The sequence below is a fragment of the Aquarana catesbeiana genome, linkage group LG06 (assembly GCF_042186555.1).
Source record: "Aquarana catesbeiana isolate 2022-GZ linkage group LG06, ASM4218655v1, whole genome shotgun sequence".
Classification (NCBI taxonomy): Eukaryota; Metazoa; Chordata; class Amphibia; order Anura; family Ranidae; genus Aquarana; species Aquarana catesbeiana.
Window position 1 is genome coordinate 263,817,661 of NC_133329.1, and position 19,653 is coordinate 263,837,313.

General features: G+C 41.1%; 1 protein-coding gene across 4 annotated transcripts in view; it reads right to left on the minus strand.

Annotated features, from left to right (window-relative positions):
* The window catches only part of KIAA2012 (KIAA2012 ortholog), a 313,387-nt gene that overhangs the window by 12,012 nt on the left and 281,722 nt on the right, over nucleotides 1-19,653 (minus strand). For all 4 annotated transcript variants that reach the window (XM_073633290.1, XM_073633291.1, XM_073633292.1 and 1 more), the window contains exons 21-26: nucleotides 19,386-19,542; nucleotides 17,981-18,119; nucleotides 16,343-16,692; nucleotides 12,931-13,133; nucleotides 6,576-6,748; nucleotides 4,456-4,675 (exon numbers count right to left, since the gene is read on the minus strand). In XM_073633290.1, the coding sequence (XP_073489391.1) occupies nucleotides 4,456-4,675; nucleotides 6,576-6,748; nucleotides 12,931-13,133; nucleotides 16,343-16,692; nucleotides 17,981-18,119; nucleotides 19,386-19,542 (1,242 nt within the window). The remainder of the gene's footprint in view (nucleotides 1-4,455; nucleotides 4,676-6,575; nucleotides 6,749-12,930; nucleotides 13,134-16,342; nucleotides 16,693-17,980; nucleotides 18,120-19,385; nucleotides 19,543-19,653) is intronic.

Sequence of the window (19,653 nt, forward strand, 5' to 3'; positions counted from 1 at the left end):
GGGCGGGCGCTATTCGGCCGCTAGCGGGGCGGTTTTAACCCCCGCTAGCAGCCGAAAAAAGGTTAAAACCGCCCACAAAGTGCCGCTACAGCGGCGCTGCCCCATTGTTTTCAATAGGAAGGGGCGCTTTAGGAGCTGTGAATACACCGCTCCTGTAGCGCTGCAAAGATGCGGCTTGCAGGACTTATACAGGCGCTATTTTTAGCGCTGTAGCGCCTGTAAAGCGTGAAAGGGGCCTTAGGGTAGTTTCTGCCTTTTACCTAAACCAGGATATCTTTCCATTCATCTCTCCAGTTCCAGTTTACCCAGAAAAGAAAAATTCCCTCAGTTGTCTGGATGTGTTTCAGGCCGTGACAGTCTATGTTTCTGCTATGGCTTCTTTCAGGGAGACTGATTCTCTTTTTTGTCATCCCAGGGGGACTCGAAGAGAGTACTTCAGAGGCTTCAAGTTCCACCATTTTTAGGTGTACAGGCAGACCATCATGCAAGCTTATGGTTCTAAGGTGCAATGTACTATCTGTAAGAGCTTATGGTTCTAAGGTGCAATGTACTATCTGAAAGAGACTTTTTTTCAACATCAAGCAACTGGTTTCAGATTTGAAAGGCTGCCACCTGGTCTTCTGTTGACACTGCAGAAGAAAGGGGTAGATGGGTAGGAAGAAGCAGATGATGCAGAGTTTGAGGCAGGTCAAATGGTGGACTCTTCATTTGAGGATTCGGAGCCTGTGGAATTCCAGGGTCAGAGTGTCTCACAGGCTTAGAAAGCCTTCATGAGTTCTTTATCAGAGATGGTCTGATCTGATTTGCATCTTGTTGAATCCACACCTAAGAAATGTCTGCCGCTGGATTGCTGTTGACAGCTGCAAGGGGCTTAGTCATTTCCATTACACCCCCCCTTTAGAGGCAGTAGTTTTTGCAGAATGGGCTCATCCTAAAAAGGCGTTCCCCCTAAAATTTTTAATGAGTAGCTTTATACGATGGAGAAAAAGGTTACTAAGAGAGGACATATGCCCTCTATGGATGTTGCGGCTTCTTGTCTTAACAAGAATTTAACATGTCGGATAGAGGATGTTCAGGTCTTGAAGGGCCAACAGTTAAGTGATTAGAGACCTTGCTGAAGGTATCTATCTCTTTAGCGGGGGCAGCTATGCAGCTGGCTGTGGCAGCCATTGGTTTCTGTCAGAGTCATAAGGGCCGGGTAAAATGCCTGGTTTAAGATACTGTAGATTCTGCAGGTCCTGAAGAGGGTCCAGTTAAGGATTTGCCTCAAGCCCTTTGCTTTGCAGTAGATGCCTTAAAAAGATTACATTCAGCAGACCTCGTTGTGGCATGGTCTCTCGGGACTACAAGTTGGAGTTCTGAGAATTTCCTCCTCTGTTTTATGCTTTCAAATATTTCTGTGAATCTGTAAAAACGATCATTGCTTTTTCAGGTGTTCTACAACCTTCTTTTGCAGGGGGTGCAGTGGGTTTTACTTGAATATCCTCATGGTCCTTAAGCCAGATGGTAATGTTCAACCAATTTTTGACCTGAAAAACTGAACAACTTTCTACAGGAAATGAGTTTGATGGAATCAGTGCGAACAGTGGTAGCCTTTCTGCAACAGGGATAATGTTAGGTTGACATAAAAGACACCTATCTTCATCTCCCAATTTTTTCTCCTCATCAGAGGTTTCTCTGATTTGCTATAGAGAAATTAGCATTATCAGTTTGTGGCATTGCTGTTTGATCTGGCCACTGCCCCTTGTGTTTTTTTTTTACGAGAGTTTTGGCTCCCATTCTGGGTCTTTTAGGGATCCAGGGGGTGCCCAAAGATTTAAACAATTACAAAAAGGGTACCTACGTCATATCAAAATAGAAGAATTTGTGGTTTGAGGCTAATGGTACCATAACATTGGAGATGCACAAGTAGATAAAACAAGTAAAGTTTTATTAAATCAACATCAACATGTTAAAACATAATCGTTTTAAAAAACATATTGCTCTGTCTGTTCAAACATAAAAGGTGCAACTGAGAGAGATGGTAATACCAGTTCACCCTGTATCATTTATGTTGGCATAACTTAGAAGACCTGCTACTCAAAGAGCAGTCACCTCTGAAACTGCGGCACCATGTGGACCTCATGGTTCAGATATTGGAAAGATTTAGCTGGGCCCTTAATATTCAAAAATCTGTATTACTACCAACCCAGAGACTAATGTATTTGGGCTTGATCTGGGATACAGTCCAGGTAACATTTTTTTTTCCTCCAGCCAAATGTGTGTCTCTGAAAAGTCAGGTGGATTCCCTCAGGGAGCTAAGGAAATCCTTGATCTGCACTTGGATGAGGGTGTTGGGGAAGATAGTTGTACTTTGTGCTCAATTTCATTCCAGACCTCTGCAGGAGAATGTCCTGACAACATAGAATAGGAGATCCCAGTCTCTGAATTCTCTTTTTGTCCTTTGCAGAGACTCATGTTCCAGTCTGGAGTAGATCAGGGATCTTCCATTAGTGCTTCTAACTTGGAAAGTTGTCTTCCTGGTCGTTAGGCAGTCAGACTCGCTATTTGTGCTTCCAGAAGGACCAAGGATGGGTCAGCCAGCTATTAACCACTTGCCGACCGCTGCACTCTGATATACGTCGGCACAATGGCAGCGGTGGCCAAATGGGCGTACCTGTAAGAGGCGGGGATAGCAGGCGCGAGCCTGCTGCGTACAGCATGACTCGATGTCATGTGACTTGAAGCCCATCCCCCCACAGTTAGAATCACTCCCTAGGACACACTTAACCCCTTCATCGCCCCCTAGTGGTTAACCCCTTCACTGCCATTGTAATTTACACAGTAATCAGTGCATTTTTATATCACTGATCGCTGTATAAATGACAGTGGTCCCAAAATAGTGTAAAAAATGTCCGATGTGTCTGCCATAATGTCGCGGTCCTGATAAAAAATTGCAGATTGCCGCCATTACTAAAAAAAATAAAAATGCCGTAAAACTATCTCCCTATTTTGTAGACGCTATAACTTTTGGGCAAACCAATCAATATATGCCTATTGCGATTTTTATTACCAAAAATATGTAGAAGAATACATATCGGCCTAAATTGAGGAAAAAAATTGTTTTTCTATATATTTTTAGGGGATACTTATTATAGCAAAATGTAAAAAAATAATGCGTTTTTTTTCAAAATTGTCGCTCTTTTTTGTTTATAGCGCAAAAAATAAAAACCACAGAGGTGATCAAATACCACCAAAAGAAAGCTCTATTTGTGGGAAAAAAATACGTCAATTTTATTTGGGTGCAACGTTGGCGACCGCGCAATTGTCAGTTAAAACGACGCAATGCCAAATCGCAAAAAGTGCTTTGGTCAGGAAGGGGGTAAAATCTTCCGGGACTGAAGCGGTTAAGTTGACTATTTCACATTGGATTCGGCAACTGTTTTCTCTGTGGCTTGAAAGGAAGGAATCCACAGTTTTGCGTGACGGGTCACTCTATCAGGTGTATAGGGGCTTCTTGGGCTATCTGTCACCAGGCCTCAGTGGGACAGGTGTGCAAGGCTGCAACCTGGTTTTCAATTCACACCTTTATACATTTTTATAAGATGGATAAAAGTGCTGCTGAAAATGCTGCATTTATTTGCAGTGTCTTGCAGGCTGCTGTGTAGCTTTGGGTCTGGCGATGATGGTTATGTTTCCCTCCCCTCGTGGGCAGTGCTTTGGGACATTGCAGTTAGCCATGTTTATTAATTCTGCCCTGTGTCCCATGATGTAAGAAAAAGAAAACTGGATTTTTGTATTTACCTGTAAAATCCATTACTTGGAGTACATCATGGCACACAGAGGTCCGTCTCCTCTCTATTGGGAGATATTGCTTTCTACAAAACTGATGCTCTCCTGGGAAAGTGGGATTATAAAGCGAAGGACTTCCTGTATTTGTTTGCCAGAGTCCATTCGCCTATAGGTGGTGCATAACCCAGGTAGTCACGTAAGCCTGCTCTGTGTCCTGTGATGTACTCCAAGAAATAAATTTTACAGGTAAGTACAAAGTACCCATGTATTCATGCTATAAAACAAATCAGGGTCACACATGCATATGACTTTACAATAAGTGGACAATGTCTATGCCTGTAGATATCATAAAGAACATAGCTGTGTGTATTATGAAGAAATAAAGACTGTATACATTGACTTTAAGGCCCCATTCATACAACAGCACTTGCTTCAATGTGCGGTGATGTTTTTTTGTGTGCCACTGTACAATTTTTTAATGTACAGCAGTGCATTTTTTTTCACAGCAGGAACCAAAATCCTTTCCATTTAACCTATTACTGTGCAGAACTAGAGGTTGACTTTACATATCTGACTCAATACAGGGTCACTTACAGAATTAGATTTATTAACAGGTTTAATGATGTTAAAAACCCTGTAGTATCCTGAAAAAGTATTATTGCTCCATTGAATTTAACCCCCTACCTTGCTAACAGTTGAGCATGTCTTTGAGCTTCTTCCATTAGCGCCTTGGCTTCTGCCTCTGCCATCAGCCTCTGACGTTCTGCCTCTTGCCTGGCTTGTTCCTCTCTTTCCCGTTTCTGCCTCTGGTATTCTTCACGTTCTTCTGCTGCCATTTCTAAAAGACGCATGCGTTCTTCTGCTTCTAAGCGCTCCTGTTCTTGTTGCCTCTGGCGTTCCAGTGCTGCGGGGTATAGTTAGATTACAGGATAATCAAACAATTTATATAGTATCACACATGAGAAATCACACATGAAGAAGCTGGAACATCTGTGGTAAAGCTGTTTTTATATGACAGGGAAGGGTAGGAAATTCCTCCTCCATTATGATATATCTATTACACTACCTTTTCTGATACAAGAATTAAATTCATTGTAGTATACTGCTACTGAAAGGACCTATGCCTGAAGGGTATATTGCTTCATACAAGCAATCCCAATATTTACTAGCGATGCCTATGACTGTAAAACAGCCACAAGCACTGGAAACTGAAAATTGTCTTCGTGCAATTTCTGCCTTGTACTTGGCCAAGTCTGACCACAGATTTTTTTATATTATAACTTAACTGTCTCTACATTTGTATTTCCTAGAATATCAGTCTAAAGCCGGCCAAACACATTTACATTCTGATAGCATAAACTCTATCACATTTCCCATCTTAGTACTGGCACCTTTCCAAACATTTTGGGCTTATCAGGTAGGCCATCACACTATTTATTTTTATTTATTTATTTCAGGTACTTATATAGCGCCATCAATTTACGCAGCGCTTTACATATACATTGTACATTCACATCAGTCCCTACCCTCAAGGAGCTTACAATCTAAGGTCCCTAACTCACATTCATACATACTAGGGACAATTTAGACAGGATCCAATTAACCTACCAGCATGTCTTTGTCTGTGGGAGGAAACTGGAGTACCCGGAGGAAACCCACGCAGGCACAGGGAGAACATGCAAACTCCAGGCAGGTAGTGTCGTGGTTGGGATTCGAACCAGCGACCCTTCTTACTGCTAGGCGAAAGTGCTATCCACTACACCACTGTGCCGCCCTACTATATAACTGTTAGTAAATCTAAAGGAGCTAGTACGATCCGATTGTTATGTGTGTCCAGCATAAAACAGTGCATTGGTTTCATCATCCCTAGCTTTTTACATTTCTCAGCTATTTCAGCAGCAAGATTTCCTCCTCTCCTCACTTCCTGACTTACAACTCCTCCTTTAGCATTTTATTTAATATATAATAAATTAAAACCAGAAATTAGGCAGGCCATAGACAGAGCATATTTCTTTCTTTCAACCACGGGCGAGTGAAAACCCATCATGATGGCAATGGAAGGTTCTTGGAACTAAAGGTGCTGATATCTCACTTCAGGTATCATGGATATACTGTAAACACAGGTAATTCTACTTATTAGCATCTCCTTAACACCACAATACAAATTTTCAATGGACTGACTCTTCAATGCAGCTATTTGATTTTGTTCCATCAGATGGAGCCAATGCTCATAGGGATTACTCTATTAGGGAAATTTCAGTGTTTGACATTCATCCAATGAATGTTTTATAAAAAGATCCCTTATGCCACGTACACACGGTCGGATTTTGAGATCGATGAGATATTCGATGGGAGCTTGTCGGAAATTCCAACCGTGTGTAGGCTCCATCGGACATTTTCCGCTGGCATTTCCGACAAACAAAATTTGAGATCTGGATCTTAAATTTTCCGACAACAAAATCCGTTGTCGTAAATTCTGATCGTGGGTACACAATTCCGCCGCACAAAGTTCCACGCATGCTCGGAATCAAGCAGAAGAGCCGCACTGGCTATTGAACTTGTACGTCACCGCGTTCTTTACGTTCGGAATTTCTGACAAGATTTGTTTGGCCGTGTGTATGCAAGACAAGTTTGAGCCAACATCCAAAAAACATGGATTTTGTTGTCGGAATGTACGATCGTGTGTACGCGGCATAGGTGTTATGTGTATTACTTTCAGTGTTACCTTTTGCAATGAGATCCCATGCAAGGTTTGCTTCTGGTGACATTTTTTGGTGCTGATACATAATGTATTACCACATTACCCAATCTCTCCAATTCTTCCTCCTGTTTCCGCCTCTGAATTTCTTGCAGCTTACGCCGATACTCCTCTTGCTGGAGCCGTGCTCTCTCTAGTGCTTGATGTTCCAATTGCATCCTCCGAACCCTCTCCTGCTCCTGACGCTGTCTCTCTTCTTCCTCCTGCTTCTTCCTTATTCTAAAAAGGCAGAATATACTCATTGTGAGTAGTCATCTCTTCTAGCTAATGGAAGCTAATGCAATTCCTATATGTCTGATATCTTTACACTTATTAAGGGAAAAAATGTAAAATTGGCTTGGTATATATTTTATTCACTCATTATGTTCAGCACTAATAAATAATGTTAATTATTTGTCAGGTCAGTATGAAATATCCTGGCTTCTCAATCTCCTTAGCTTCTTTATTGTATAAAACAGTTGTTTACAAAGTTCAATAGCCTAAGCTGAAAATTACACACACAAGGGAAATCCTTTTTGGAAAGCTCTGTCAAAATGTTAATCAGAAAAATCTAACTGCTGTGCTGTCACTTTCAATAACCCATAGTGCTTAGGGAATACTTTATCACATATTGGATGATTATTTGTAAGACAAAGACACAAAAATACAAATATAAAATATAAATGTTAAAACCTATAAACATTAAAATGTTTACCAAAAACTATTACAGTTTATATTGAAGAAAGATAGACTCAAAAGTGACAGCATAGGTAAGTTTAAAAAAACAACATCCAATTCACATGTGTATTCATAATTGATTACATGTAGTTTAAAACAATAACAAAACAGTGCTGGTGTCTGTAGATTAGAAAACTAGCTGAACAGGGTGATCTCTGTAGCAGGTAAGACAATTCCTTTGCACTTTAAAGCCTCATACACTTAGTTTTTTTGAAAGAAAAAACAAAACGAAAAAAATACGAACAGCTCAGGTCGGAGCAGCAATGCAATGTTAGTACAGCGAACTTCCCTGCTGTGATATTGTGTTCTGACGGGGGGATGGCCCCCCTGCTGTACTATGCTTTATACAGTACAATAACAAAAATAGTGAAGAGAAAATGTGAAAGCCACACTGAAGATACTTTAGGCAAAACACTGCAATAACAAAAGCATGTGCTCACTTTACGAAAGTAAGCACATTCAGTTTACTTTAACTTGAGAGTTATAATATTTCCCTAAAACCTTTTACAGCCAGAGAGAACAGGGCTAAAAAAAACCCCTCTAGATGGAACTGCAGCCTCTTGCCATTCCTCCAGCACAAATTAAGTTCTTTTCAAGCACCCTGTATGAATACTGGGAAAAACAGGTTTTGTTTACCTGGAACAAGGTGAAAACCTTAGAAGGTCTGTTATAGCTGTATGTTTCGCCACTCATGGTAAATTACATTGTTAAAGCCTAACGCTGCACAAAATGTAAAAAAATATTTAAATAAGTAGTCCTGCAGTCCTTAAAACAGTTGATGGTTGATTTTGAGGTTTATTTGTAAAAAATCACCTTGTAATAAACAATTCCTTGTGGTTTGTTGACACTTTGTAGCATTCATTCTGGCCTCCGCCAACACAACATTTTATGTGCCTCTGCCTACCATACAATCCTTACAACTGCCTTTGTGTTATCTAGAGGATTCATTTATAAAACAATTCCAATTCTGGACATCATTTCTCTAATGGAGTAATCCCTATTATCGTCAGCTCCATCTAGAGGCCAAAATGCTTCTGAAGTTTTCTGAAATACCTCAATGAGAGAAAATAGCGCATTTTTGCCATTAGATGGAGCCAACGATTATAGGGATTACTCTATTAAGGAAATCTCAGTGTTTGACATTCAACAAATAAATGTTTTATAAATAAATCCCTGTTGTGTATGTTACTTTCAACTTTTGTGATGAGATCCCAGGCAAGGCTTGCTTCTGATGACCCATGCATGCAGATGTTTGTCCATGCAATGTTGCATGTAAATAGTCTTCAAGAAGATCTACGTTACTAAGGAAACCCAGGAGAGAGAAGTAGATTAGGCCTCCAACATACTAAAACTCTTGGGTCCAAGGATAGATATGTTCAGTGGCGGCTGGTGCTCAATACTTTGGTAGGGGCGGTGTGGCAAACTAATGCCACCCCCCCTTCATGGGAGATGGATGGGAAGGCGGCGATCTACCCCCCACGCGGGAGACGAGCGGGAAATCGGCAGTTAACAACCCCCACCCCCCACGCGGTAGACGGGAAGGTGGCGATCCCAACCCCCTCCATGGGAGACAGACGGGAAGGCGTCAATCAGAGTCCTCCTTACCTTAGGAGGCAGGGGGAAGGAAGAGCCGGGGGCTGAACAGATCTGAAAGCAGTGCAGAGGAAGCAACATTTCCCAGAGAAAAGTCTGGTCTCCATCTCGCCTCCTTCCTTCACTGCCATGGACAGAGGGGCCACCGATCACACCCACTTACCTGTCCCGGTTCCTGGGTGTAGACTTCTGGGGGGATGAAGAATGAGCTGTGGAGGCAGATCACAGGGAACCCCCTCTTCAGCAGAGTTATGGAGAGGGCTAGAACTGCAATGATGAACAGGAATTGGGTCCTGAGACTCCCTGGGCAGTCGGGTCTCGGGACCCCCTTGCTGATTTACCGGGAGGAGAATCAGGAAGACAATAGCGAATATTAATTAGCTATTGTCACACAACTGGGTGGGCTCAGGGCACAGTGCTCTGCGCCCCAAGCACACCCTTTTTTGAAAGCCAATTAGAGCATCAGGCTCTAATCATGTGCTTAAAAAAAAACCCATTGGAATCCATGCGCCCGGCGCCCAGTATGTAGCTTAGGGGCCGGAACATGGATTAGGGGGCGACGCCCCTGCGCCCTGCATGGATGGGCCGCCACTGGGTATGTACAACACTTTTTTACAAATGAAACAGCAGTGGATCAACTGATTAAACTCATTCATACTCCACTTTATACAGTATCTCACAAAAGTGAGTACACCCTTCACATTTTTGTAAATATTTTATTATATCTTTTCACATGACAACACTGAAGAAATTACACTTTTCTACAATGTAAAGTAGTGAGTATACAATTGTATAACAGTGTAAATTTGCTGTCCCCTCAAAATAACTCAACACACAGCCATTAATGTCTAAATCACTGGCAACAAAAGTGAATACACCCCTAAGTAAAAATGTTCAAATTGGGCCCAAAGTGTCAATATTTTGTGTTGCCACCATTATTTTCCAGCACTGCCTTAACCCTTAACCTTAACTCTTCCACTCCTTCATGATGACATCACGGAGCTGGTGGATGTTAGAGACCTTGCGGTCCTCCACCTTCTGTTTGAGGATGCCCCAAAGATGCTCAATAGGGTTTAGGTATGGAGACATGGTTTGGCCAGTCCATCGCCTTTACCCTCAGCTTCGTTAGCAAGGCAGTGGTCGTCTTGGAGGTGTGTTTGGGGTCATTCTCATGTTGCGGCCCAGTCTCCAAAGGGAGGGGATCATGCTCTGCTTCAGTATGTCACAGTACATATTGGCATTCATGGTTTCCTCAATGAACTGTAGCTCCCCAGTGCTGACAGCACTCATGCAGCCCCAGACCATGACACTCCCACCACCATGCTTGACAGTAGGCAAGACACACTTGTCTTTGTACTTGCCGACACACATGCTTGACACATCTGAACCAAATAAGTTTATCTTGGTCTCATCAGACAACTGAACATGGTTCCAGTAATCCATGCCCTTAGTCTGCTTGTCTTCAGCAATCTGTTTGGAGGCTCTCTTGTGCATCATCTTTAGAAGAGACTTCCTTCTGGGACGACAGCCATGCAGATCAATTTGATGCAGTGTGCAGCGTATGGTCTGAGCACTGACAGGCTGACCCCCCCACCCCTTCAACCTCCGCAGCAATGCTGGCAGCACTCATACGTCTATTTACGAAAGACAACATCTGGATATGACACTGAGCAGGTGCACTCAAATTCTTTGGTCGACCATGGCGAGGCCTGTTCTGAGTGGAACCTGTCCTGTTAAACCGCTGTATGGTCTTGCTCACCGTGCTGCAGCTCAGTTTCTGAGTCTTGGCAATCTTCTTATAGCCAAGGTCATCTTTATGTAGAGCAAAAATTCTTTTTTTCAGATCCTCAGAGAGTTCTTTGCCATGAGGTGCCATGTTGAACTTCCAGTGACCAGTATGAGAGAGTGAGAGCGATAAAACCAAATTTAACACAGCTGTTCCCCATTCACACCTGAGACCTTATAACACTAACGAATCACATGAAACCGGGGAGGGAAAATGGCTAATTGGGCCCAATTTGAAAAGTTTTACTTAGAGTTGTACTCACTTTTGTTGCCAGCAGTTTAGACATTAATGGCTGTGCGTTGAGTTATTTTGAGGGGACAGCAAATTTACACTGTTATACAAGCTGTACACTCACTACTTTACATTGTAGCAAAGTGTCATTTTCTTCAGTGTTGTCACATGAAAAGATATAATAAAATATTTACAAAAATGTGATGGGGTGTACTCACTTTTGTGAGATACTGTATGTTGGATTTCTCCAGTCCTAAATTCAGCAAATAAATAGTAACTGCATGAAAAATAAACCAGGGGGTGCTAAAAATCTGCTCACAGCTATGTTTACAGTTGCCCACACCCCTCTTAAGTTGATAATGCACCAAACAATCTGATTGTACAATCCCCTTTAGATCTACAGACAATTGTGTACATTAAGGGCCTGTGCGATTGGATAAAAATTGATTGGATTGTGTAGGTTTGTCCTCCTATTACACAGAAAAACGAGGGGAAAGGGGAATGGGGGAATGGTGGGACTTTAGATGAAGCACAACACCAGAACCAAATTAATCAATTAGTAGATACTAGTCAATGGTGCACATGGATGCATGTGGGACAATAAATAACATGTAATAACACAATAAATACATATAAATGTATACACACATAAGTGTTCCCACATAGTAAATAATATATATTAAAATGTATTAAATGTAGCCCAAACTTGCATATAGACATGATTGATTGCACACATGATAATGTAAAATTGATTCAAGTTTCTTCAAGGTAGTCTCATAGTAGATGCATGGCAGCTGTGACAATACATCGATATATAGCTCCATGCACATTTTGTGGATAACTTCCACTCATCAGGAGCAAATGCGATAACGTGCGTAGAGCTATATATCGATGTATTGAGACTACCTTGAAGAAATTTGAATCAATTTTACATTATCATGTGTGCAATCAATCATGTCAATATGCAAGTTTGGGCTACATTTAATATATTTTAATATATATTATTTACTATGTAGGAACACTTATGTGTATGTATACATTTATATGTATTTATTATGTTATTTATTACATGTTATTTACTATCCCACATGCATCCATGTGCACCATTAAATAGTATCTACTAATTGATTCATTTGGTTCTGCTGTTGTGCTTTCCTCTAAAGTCCCAGCATTCCCCCATTCCCCTTTACCCTTTTTTTATATAAATTTCAGGAATGGAGACATACGAACTCTGTAGTAGTTGTCGTCTCATATATAGTCCCAACAATTTTATTTAATGAACTCCTATTACACAGTATTGGTAAATTTAAATGAGATTGTACAGGGATTGTACAATCAGATTGTATTTTGTCTGGCTCCTCTAAGACCTTGGTCACACGGGCATACTTAAGGGTGCACCATGCCATGCATCCCTGTGCAGGCAGTCCCATTCATTCATTTAGTTGGGATGCAGTGACTGCAAAGAGGCAGCTGCTGCTTCCTATTTCACAGCCATGCAGGTGCGGCTGCATGGCTAAAATGCACACTGTCCCTGTTTGCACTTGTGCACCCACATCTGTATGGCTGTCAAAGTGGGAGCAGGAGCTGTGTCCCAATTGACATGAATAAGTCTGCCTGAATGGGGATGCACGGAAGGCCTCCCTATGGAGGCAAACATAGTCCTCCCTTAAGAAAGCTCGTGTGAATGAGGCCTTAGACTGACATAGTCATAGACTGTCTTACAGTGCCATAGTGTGTGATTGATTAGACCATTGTTGTAGCTTTCACCTGTAGATGAGACTACAGCTGAAATGAGAGGTGCACTTATTACACTGTTGGTACAATCTAGCTCAGACTTTTGAAAGTCACATTTCTGTGTAAATATAAGCAGAATTGCACACAACTACAGACATTTAGGATCGTTCTATGATAAAATGACTGAAATCTACCACTGGGTCTAAAAAAGTGGTTTATAGTCATTTTAATAGCCAAACCTAATCTATTTTCTTTTTCTTACCAGACAAAAGATTGTTGTAACAATGACTGCAGACAAGAGCACTTAGTGACAGTACCACCCTTGTGCAGATATACTGACCGTATTTCCTCTACCCTGCGCTTCTGCTCTTCTTCCAGCTCTTCCCTCATCCTTTCCATCCTCTCTTGTTGCTCTTTCTCCAGCCGCAGCTGCTCCTCACGCTCTCTCCTCTTCCTCTCTACCTCAAGCCGCCTTCTTTCTGCTTTCTCTGATCGGTCTCGAGCTCTGGCCAACTTCTGTTGATGGACAGAGCTGCTGGTGGCCTGAAAAACAAACATCTAAGTTATAACAAGGATAAGTTGACTTTGTTCCTGATGTTGTCCTGAAAATTATTGCTAATTATTGATTTGCTGGCCTCTATGGAAAAGACATTTAAAAGAACTCCACTAAAGCCAAACTTTGGCCACCTTTTTGTGTATATCTGTGGGGAAGGATAACCTCTGTTGGATTTTTATTGCTGTCTGCGTCTCCTTTGGGGAAACCCCCCCCCCCCTTCTTGTTTGCCCACTTGTACTGTTTCAATAATAAATCATATAATATGCCTTCTAACAGCATGAACATTAAGTAGTTCTAAAAGTAAAAGGTCTTTTATCTTAATGTATTGCCTGCATTAGGGTAAAAAACTTTTAATAGTGGCTTCCCCCCAGCCCCCCTAAATACTCACCTGAACTCTTTTCTTGGTTCAGTGCTGTGCACATCTGCAGCAGCTCTTCTCCCCTCTCTTGGCTCTCACAGGCTTGGCTGAGAGCATCTGGAGCCATTGGCTCTTGGTGGTGTCAATCAATATCTGTTAGCAGAAAGTGGGGGGGGTCTGAGCCGAGTTGTGTGTCTGAATAGACACAAACAACCTGGATTGGGAGCGAGCTTCCTATGGGGGGAACTCGGCGGGGGGAGGAGCCAGAAGCGCTAAAGGACCTGAGAAGAGGAGGGTCCAGGCTGCACTGTGCAAAACCATTGCACGGAGCAGGTAAGTATAACATGTTTGTTATTTAAAAAATAAATTCAAGCTTTATAATCACTTTAAAAAGTATTATATTTGATTCTGGGCATACTCTCCTTGGGCGGTACGCTACAACATCTCCCCAATTTCCACTATCCTGGCGGGCATTCGTCCATACAGACCTACGAGCCACTTCCACTTGGCCAGAGGAGGATTTAGCTGTCTTGCATAACTTGAGAAAACTCGAGGAGGATCGGAGTGTTCAGCATGCCTGTTATACCCTGATGTCCCTGGTCTGGTGAGATCGTATCTAATCATTATCTTTCCATGATTCAGCAAACACGCTGTGTTTACACATCACCATCCATACAGGCACACACTCCCTCCTGTACCTCTGCACAGCATCTACACAGCTGCCTATGTATGTTATCAGCTGTGGCTGAGTATTCATCTGCAAGTCCTACTATCAGCAACCCTCGTGGCCTATACCTTTAGTCACACTCAATGTCTGCCATCGGCAGCGTGCACAGCGGACTCCCATCATCCACGGCTGTATACATTCACCTCTTGGCCTCTAACTTCACTTTATAGACACTATATATGAGACGGTTTCTGTCCATTTAGCCTATTAGATGTGATTGTATGTGTAGTGGTGGCCATCTGTATGTTGTTTTTGTTTTTAGACAACGTTGTCTATTTTATTGTTAGTGGTGGTATTTGGTTCACTTATTGTCATATTTTTCTGACACTGTTTGGTGTATATGTGGTATTATTTTTCTATAATAAATCATATTTTTGCTACCTTGCTGGTTCCTCGTTGAAGAATTCGTTCTCCTTCCCTCCCATTTTTTTCTGATATACTCTCCTTGCACTATCATCCATTTTGCTGCATTTTCCAAAGCAAGCAAATTCAAGTAGTTCCAATTTGCTCCACTTCTACATTGTGGCACAACACCTGCACCAAATTCAAAATAAAATACTGACAGTTCATGTCATTTGAAAGTGGAGCTAATTAAGACCAACTTTCTTTTGGCATACAGAGACAGATTATGCCAAAAGTTTCTTGCATGCATTCTAAAAGTGGCGCAGCATGCGCCAAATTTAAGTATTAGTTTTAGACATGTACGTCAAATTGGAGCAAGCTGTGGCACTTTTAGAAGGCATGTAAGACCCTTTCACAAAATTTGTCTGCTCCAGTCTTTATAAATTCCAGGGTGTGTCTGTAGACAATTATTCCTCAGTGTGCTCCCTCCCCAGACACTGTGTCTATCCCACAGATAGGTGCATGGCCGAGAAGATTGGTATTTGGGTGGGGAAAGCCTGAGAGATTGGTGATGGTATTACTCAAATATGGCAATGCCCATACTTGGGAAATGATGAGCTCACAAGGGAGACCAACCTGATAGAGAACTAGTCCTTATTACCGCAGTGCCTGTTTGGTGGGCAAAGCCTGATGGAAAACAGAGAGTAGTTCCCTATCAGGCCCAGCCTACTTTTAATTGACAAAACACAACAGTGGGCAGATAAATAGCCGCTATTCAGTCCAATAGCAGCTTTCGAATCTGCCCATTGTCAGTCAAACCTAACAGGCGATGTGCCTGTGGAGACTAGTTCTCCATCAAGTACGCCTCCCCTGTGAGCTCATCATTTCCCAAGTATGCGCAATACTAGATTTAATTAATGACATCACTATTATCTTTGGCCCCTTTATTTACATTGAGCTATTGGCCGAGGAATCTCCCAGCCAACAACTGAATGTGGTTGGGGATAGAGCTCTGTGCAGGAAGTTGTCACTTTCACGACAGCTCCCCAACACAGATTTGCCTTACTCTGAGCCCTGGCATAAGTCTATACCCCAGCTCAGAGCTGGTCCTAATTCCCGCCAGATTCCTTATCTGTGAACTGGCTGTGATTATTTAAGAATTTGTGGCAGCCATAGAAACAGCTTTTAAAAGTGGCTGTAGTATGAAGTATATTAACGAAACTGGGGAAAATTCTTGCATCAATAGGACTAGTTTAGTCTTTTTGGTAAAATGCACAAAAATGCATTCAAAATGCAAATTGACCAAATTGATGTGAACCGCTGACAGCACAAGCAAACAAATTCACACATAGGTATGAATGGGGAAAGAACCTAAATACTGGACTATGTTTTGGAAAAGTTCTACAAAGCATACTCATTAATTTCACAGCATGGTCTAATGAGACTTTTTGGGAGTCTAATGGTGTGATGTGCTATATATCATTATTTTTTTTTTTCATTTAAAAGTGCAATTATTTGTCTTTTCATTCTATTTATTATACACGGTGATGTTCTGTGTAATCTGGTGCGCTCTTTTCTTTACCGCGTCTTAGTTTTTTCCATACTTCCTGTGAGTATGCTTTGAACTTACAAGGATGAGCAGACTCCTGACTGCCCCTACCATTCTTTGCTAATAATTATGTAAAAGATATATGCTGATACTTCACGATTAATTCTGTTACAATTAATGTACAACTGTTTTTCTATAAGGGTGTATGTCTAGCTGTTACCTCTGATGACTCGCTGTCAGCATACTCTTCTTCATTGGTGGGATTTGTCACTGGAAGGGTAGTAAGTGTAGTTTCAGGAACCTTCTGTTCTGCATTCTGTTTGGAAATGTTATCTGTGGCCCCTGTATCTGAGTCAGGAGGCAGGTCTTTGGGTTCGGTTGGAGAGGGGCTCCTCTTCACGTGTTCAGTTACTACATAAGAGTCTTCACTTTCCTTTTCAGAATCATTCTCTTCCTCTTCTGGCATCTCATGAGGTATTTCCTGAGTCTCTTGGATAGTTTGCTGTCTTGTGCCTGAGGACTTCTTTGGATAGGAGATTTTGCTTTCTGCCTTCTTCTCTTTGGGCTTGCCTGTAAAGTGCCCCCCACAAAAATACAAACTGTTATTGGGAAAAGGGGTAATGAGAAAAACTGGATAATTATACATGGTAACACTGGATATTCAGTCTGTATTTATGCATTTCCCAGGTGTATTTATTCTGCAAGATGTATAAACAAATACCTTGGGCAATGTTACAATCTATTTCAAAATATTATAATATATACTAACATACACACAGGTTGCACTCAGAATTCAAAGGGTATTATTATTATTTTTTAAAGAGCACTGCAGAAGCTGTTTGATTTCAGACTCTCTGTCTCTGTCCTGAAAACACAATGCTGCATATGAAGAAACAGCATATTAATATTTTATATTTAACAAACTAAAAAACTTGTTTTAAAATTTGTATTTTTTCAGTCCTGATTATAATAAAGAAATATATAAAAAGGAATAATGTCATTGCATGAAAAAACGTTAAAAACAAGGAAAGGGGCGCCTCTGAGTATGTATCATAAAAACAATTTATTAAACAGCAGTATCCACTCACATGGAGAAAAGGAGAGTTGTGTTCTGGTCTGTTAGATGGGCTGAAGAGATGCAGTGGGACTGCAGGTCACAGCAGATCCTGCAGAGTTGGCTCCACATCATGTTTAATAAATTGTTTTTATGATACATACTCAGAGGCGTTCCTTTCCTTGTTTTTATTCTAGCTTACTGGAACCTGCTTCTGGCTTTCTTGGTGGCTGCCCTGACTGACCCCTGTTATATTTATCCCAGTATGCATGTATGAGTACATACATACATCCTACTATTTCTGCTTTTGGACTATTGGGTTCTACATTGAGGTATCTGTGCATTGCACCTTTTTACTTGTTTTATGAAAAAAACGTTAAACCGCCTAAAAAGTGTAGATCCAAAACAAACCATAATAACTTTCAAAATCCCACCCGAATGATTGCCTTTCTTTCACAAATTCTAAATATCAAACTAATGCACGATTTGTACAAGTATACAACGATATGGGGGGATTTATAAAGACTGGGGAGGGGCTGCTGTGCTGCTGGACTGAAAAAATAGAAAAGGCATACAAACAAAGCTCCAAGCTGCCCTAGGTCTTTTTTTATCTTAGTCTTGGCTACTCAAACATGACACATCCTTATGATGCAAAGTGTTTGAGAACTGTCTGTTGAAGTAATTAGCTCTTCTGTTCAAAGTTCTAGTGTTCTATATATGGTAAACAGTGAAAGTAAAGGCAGGAAGCCTTTTCACATTATGTCTAATTGCAGATTGTAACTCCATTGCATTAAAATAACTTACCTACTACAAATGCAGCCTTGCCTTCTGTAGCAGATCCCTGATTTGACTTTTTGGTTGCTTTGGCTTGACTTTTCTCTGTTTTTTGAGCCTTCTCTGGTTTGCTTTTCTTCTTGCCCTTCCCCTTTACTGTCTCTTTAGTCTATGAAGTGACAATAGCAACCATGTGAAAGTAAAAAATATTAGAGAAATAGAGATGTTTTGATGTGTAGGTCTACTCTGTGTATAATGACTATTGTAGGTCAACTGTATTAGTCACATGTTACAAGTACCACAAATAGGCACTCCCCAATTCAGGGAAAGGAATACAAATCTGAAATATTTTTTCAAAATCACTAAAAACAAACCTGTGCTTGCCTATTCATTTTTCTTGACAGAACGTGAAATCACATCTCTCTAATATGGCTACATACATCAATAAAAACATGACAGAGGCCCTAACCCTTCCCTGGTCTCTCCAAAACGAAATTATTTGTTTTGGCTGGAGATGGACTTTAATCAATAAGTTATAATCATGTGGGATCACTAGGAATAGGGATTACATATTCACCTTTCTGTGGCAGTTATTATTTCCACCTAGATTTACCTTTAAGGAGAGAAAATGCCTGGGTCCTGTTGTGTTGTTGAATACATGAGAACAGAAATATGGAAGCCGTCATTGCTTCAACACACTGGGGTGGATTTACTAAAGACAACCAGACTGTGCACTTTGCAAGTGTAGTTGCACCCATTTTACCCAGAGCTTAGTAAATGCGGTAAAGCGCTGCTAATTTTCATCATCCAATCATGTGCAAGCAAAAATGCTGTTTTTTTATTATTTCCCTTGCTCCTTATTAGGTATTCTTTACCGCATTTACTAAGCAAAATTGGTTCATCTGCACTTGCAATGTGTGCAGTCTATTTGTCTTTAGTAAATCCACCCCACTATGGATAAAGGTAGCCCGTAGTGATGCCCCCTTAGGGGACAGTGCAATGATCACTGCGTTTGTAACATGTCCTGGCTGGGCATCATTAAACTCAAAAGACTAGCAAAAAAGGAACACTGCAAAGGACAGCTGAGGACTAATGGTGAGTATCGAAACCTAAGCTACTTTTTTATTTTGAAATTTGCATTTGGGCTTTAAATTGTAGTTTCCAAAGCTCTCATCTTGATGCTGTATTAGAACCTAGTGAAGCACTTTTTAGACTTTGAAGGCTATATGCTTGTTTAAAAGTCAGTGGCTTACTATGTGGTAAAACCTGGATAAGAATGACAGCCCTGGGTTTTGTACCTTTAAAATCAAGTCAGCAATGGCACATCCCATATCTCTGTCCCCATAGGTTCAATTTAAAACCATGGTATTTGTGCTATAATGAAACTTTTATGGCAATACTTCTTATATTTGCTCAAAGCTGAAAAGATACTTACTACAGTGTTAGTAATCTCCTGGACATGCACCATTTGCTCCTCTTCAGTCATCTGCTGCTTCCCTGGTGGACTCTTCTGTTGTGTGACTTCTGCCTGTAGATCAAGGCCAGGCAGCTTTTCCTTATTCTCAATTGTTTCGCTTTCTATATCTTTGTTGCTGAAAAGAAATTTGTTACGTAGACTAAGAATCCCAGCCGTGGAAGTCACATTTTACAGGCAATCTACTCACAACACCAATGGTCTGATTTTACAGTTATTTCTGCCACTA